Consider the following 3,285-nt stretch of genomic DNA (forward strand, 5'->3'; position numbering starts at 1 on the left):
GCCAAAAGCCAACAAGAAAAATCTCCAATATCTGACCACTAGGGAAATAGGAGATGAAAAGCTAATCTAATTTCGGCCGAATAAAAACAACAGCAAAGAAGAAGCGTCTGACCCCGAATTGCAAAAAGTAAATCTAAAGCTTAAGTAGTCATCCCCTGAATCTTGCTTTTTCCTCCTTTTTATAGCCGCCGTCAGTAGTTTTCCTCCCAGGAAGAGGCTTTTGCCTAAGGGGCTCTGATCCCACGCTCCAGGTTCACGTGGACCGGGGTCCGACTTTTCGATAACGTCTATCTTTTCTGGCGTGGCCACGCTCTGAGACGAAGGGTCTTCTGTAAATTTGCCTCAAGAGATTATTTTTAATGTCGACCACCTATAATTCATACAAATATGAAATATGAGTTAAATCTCAATATTTAGCACAATAAATAGCCAAAATTAGGACAAAATAACAGTGCAAACTGTGCCAAGTAACCGCTCTATCAAAAGCAGTGATTCTTGGATATATAAAAGCATCAGTAGTGCCATGGATTTATTGAAGAGAGGGGCTAGAAAAAGAGTAGGGGACTGGAAAGATAGATGGATTCCAAACAGAGGAAAAGGGAAAGTATCAACTACTAGACTACCAAATTATGAAATAAAAAGAGTGCAGGAAATCATCAAGGATGAAAAATGGAACATGTCAATGATGAGAACTCTACTGAATGAAAAAGACTGCAAGAGAATTAGCAGAATACCAATAAGTAGCTATAGGGGAAAAGACAAGGTGGTATGGCCTTATTCATTATCAGGGAAATATACTGTTGTTTAGATTTTTGATGTATTTGGAAGTGTACATCTACTTCTTTATTGTTGAATGTATATATAAGAAAAAAAAACATAACAACCATGTTCACATGACATAACAACCATGTTCACATGACCTTTAAGCATAACCCACTACATTATAACTGCTCCTAAACATATGCAACTGATTTCCTAAAAATAAGCAACAAACAAAACATTCCTAAAGACTTGTTCTGCAGACTAAGGCACATGTGCACATCTCCAACAAATCTCCTCCTTGCCTTAGTATTTGCAAACACCTAACTTGATTCTCAATTCTTCAAATCTTGCTTTTGAAAGGGCTTTAGTCAGCAAATATGCAATCTGTTCCTTTGTATTGCAATAAATCAGCTTGATTTCACCTGCTCTCTGTTCTTTTCTTAAGTGATACAGCTTGATATTAAAGTGCTTTGTTTTCTCATGGAAAATCGGATCCTTTGAGATTGCAATAGTAGCTTGATTATCTACAAAAATCTTTGTTGGCTCAATCTGATTCATGTGCAAGTCTACAAGTAATTTTCTAATCCAAATTGCTTGGTTCACCGTGGTATTAGCTGCAATAAATTCTGCCTCTGCTGTACTTTGAGCAACCACATCTTGCTTTTTTGAACTCCATGAGAAAACACCTGAACCAAAGCTAAAACAAAAACCAGTTGTGCTTCTCATGTCCTTAGTAATACCTGTCCAATCACTGTCAGAAAATCCTTGGAGCTGGAAATCATGACGGCAAGAATACTTAATGCCATAATCTGTTGTACCTTTGACATATCTTAAAATACATTTAGTAGCTGCAAAATGCACTTCACTGGCACAATTCATAAACCTTGACATTAAGCTTACTGCAAACATTATATCCGGTCTTGTAGCTGTGAGATACATCAAACAGCCGATCAGACTCCTGTATAGCCCTTTATTAACTTTTTCTGCTCCATCTTCTTTGCTAAACTTCTCCTTTTGATTCATTGACTGATTCCTTTGCAGTCTTTCATATGAAATTTCTTAAGAATTTCCTTTGTGAACTTCTTTTGACATATGAAGACTCCATCATGACCTTGTTTTACCTCCATTCCTAGGAAGTAGGTCAATAAACCGAGATCTGTCATCTCAAAAGTTTTGAACATCTCAGCTTTAAATTCATTCACTAGTTTCTCATTACTTCCTGTAACAAGTAGATCATCAACATAAACAGATACTATAGTTAAGCTAGCATTTGAATTCTTCACATATAAAGTGGCTTCACTTGGACTTTTAACAATTTTTTTATCCAAGACTTTGAAGATAATTGTCAATTCTGCTATACTAGACCCTGAGAGCTTGCTTAAGGCCATATAAAGCCTTCCTTAATCTGTAAACTTTCTCCTCCTGTCATTTAACATGAAATCCCTCTGGTTGTTCAACATAGATTTCTTCTTGAAGATAACCATTTAAAAAGGCTGACTTTACATCCAACTGGTAAAGCTTCCAACCTTTTTGTGCAGCCAAGACCAACAACATAGCGAAAGTTTCTGAAAAATCTACCCCAAAAACTTGACTATACCCCTTCACAACTAATCTGGCTTTGTGTTTGTTCACAGAACCATCAGCATTGAATTTGGTTCTGTAAACCCATTTCACTCCAATGATCTTTCTGTTTTGAGGTTTGTCTACCAACTCCCAAGTGCCATTTTTCTCGATCATACGCAGCTCCTCTCTCATAGCATCAATCCATTTGTCATCTTTTTCTGCTTCCTGAAATTTTGCAGGTTCAAAAACAGCAACATTGCTTCTTTCATAGATATCAGATAGAGATCTTGTGCCATGAATTGTGACATCATCTATATTGTCATCAAGATGATGTGAATATACTGGCACCTGCTTTTCTAATGATTCCTCCCAACTCCATTGTTTATCTTCCATAAATTTGACATCTCGACTTACAATAATTTTCCCATTTTGTCGTTGGAAAATTCTATAAGCTTTGGAAGTGCTGCTATAGCCAACAAAAATACCTGCTTCTGCTTTCTTATCAAGTTTGTATCGTTTCACCTGAGACACATAAGAAAAAGAGAGACAACAAAAAATTTTCAGACTTTGTAAATCTGGTTTGTAACCGAACCAGGCTTCAAACGGTGTTTTTCCTTATACAGCTTTAGTTGGCAGCCTGTTTAACAGAAAAACTGCTGTACTTGTAGCTTCTGTCCAAAGCTTCTTTGGTAACTCCTTTTCATATAGCATACACCTCGCCATCTCCATGATGCTCCGATTTTTTCTCTCACTTACACCGTTCTGTTGTGGAGTGTAAGGTGCTGTGAGTTGGTGTTCAATACCTGTTTCCTCACAAAACTTGTCAAAGACTTCATTTTTGTACTCTTTCCCATTGTCAGACCTTATTATGCGCAAACTGCAATTACTTTGATTCTCCACAAAAGCTTTAAACTTCCAAAATATATTAGGAACCTCAGCTTTGGATTTGAGAAAATAAAT

The 3,285-nt window shown here is 36.8% G+C and overlaps 1 protein-coding gene across 1 annotated transcript; it reads right to left on the minus strand.

The window, feature by feature from the left end:
• Positions 1-1,065: 1,065 nt before the first annotated feature.
• Positions 1,066-2,150, minus strand: LOC140021340 (uncharacterized mitochondrial protein AtMg00810-like). The gene is made up of 2 exons (XM_072072099.1): positions 1,884-2,150; positions 1,066-1,788 (listed from the first exon to the last, which is right to left on the minus strand). The coding sequence occupies exons 1-2, from the start codon at positions 2,148-2,150 to the stop codon at positions 1,066-1,068; spliced, it is 990 nt and encodes a 329-aa protein (XP_071928200.1).
• Between the last annotated feature and the right edge of the window lie 1,135 nt (positions 2,151-3,285).

Source organism: Coffea arabica, chromosome 11e (genome assembly GCF_036785885.1).
Source record: "Coffea arabica cultivar ET-39 chromosome 11e, Coffea Arabica ET-39 HiFi, whole genome shotgun sequence".
Classification (NCBI taxonomy): Eukaryota; Viridiplantae; Streptophyta; class Magnoliopsida; order Gentianales; family Rubiaceae; genus Coffea; species Coffea arabica.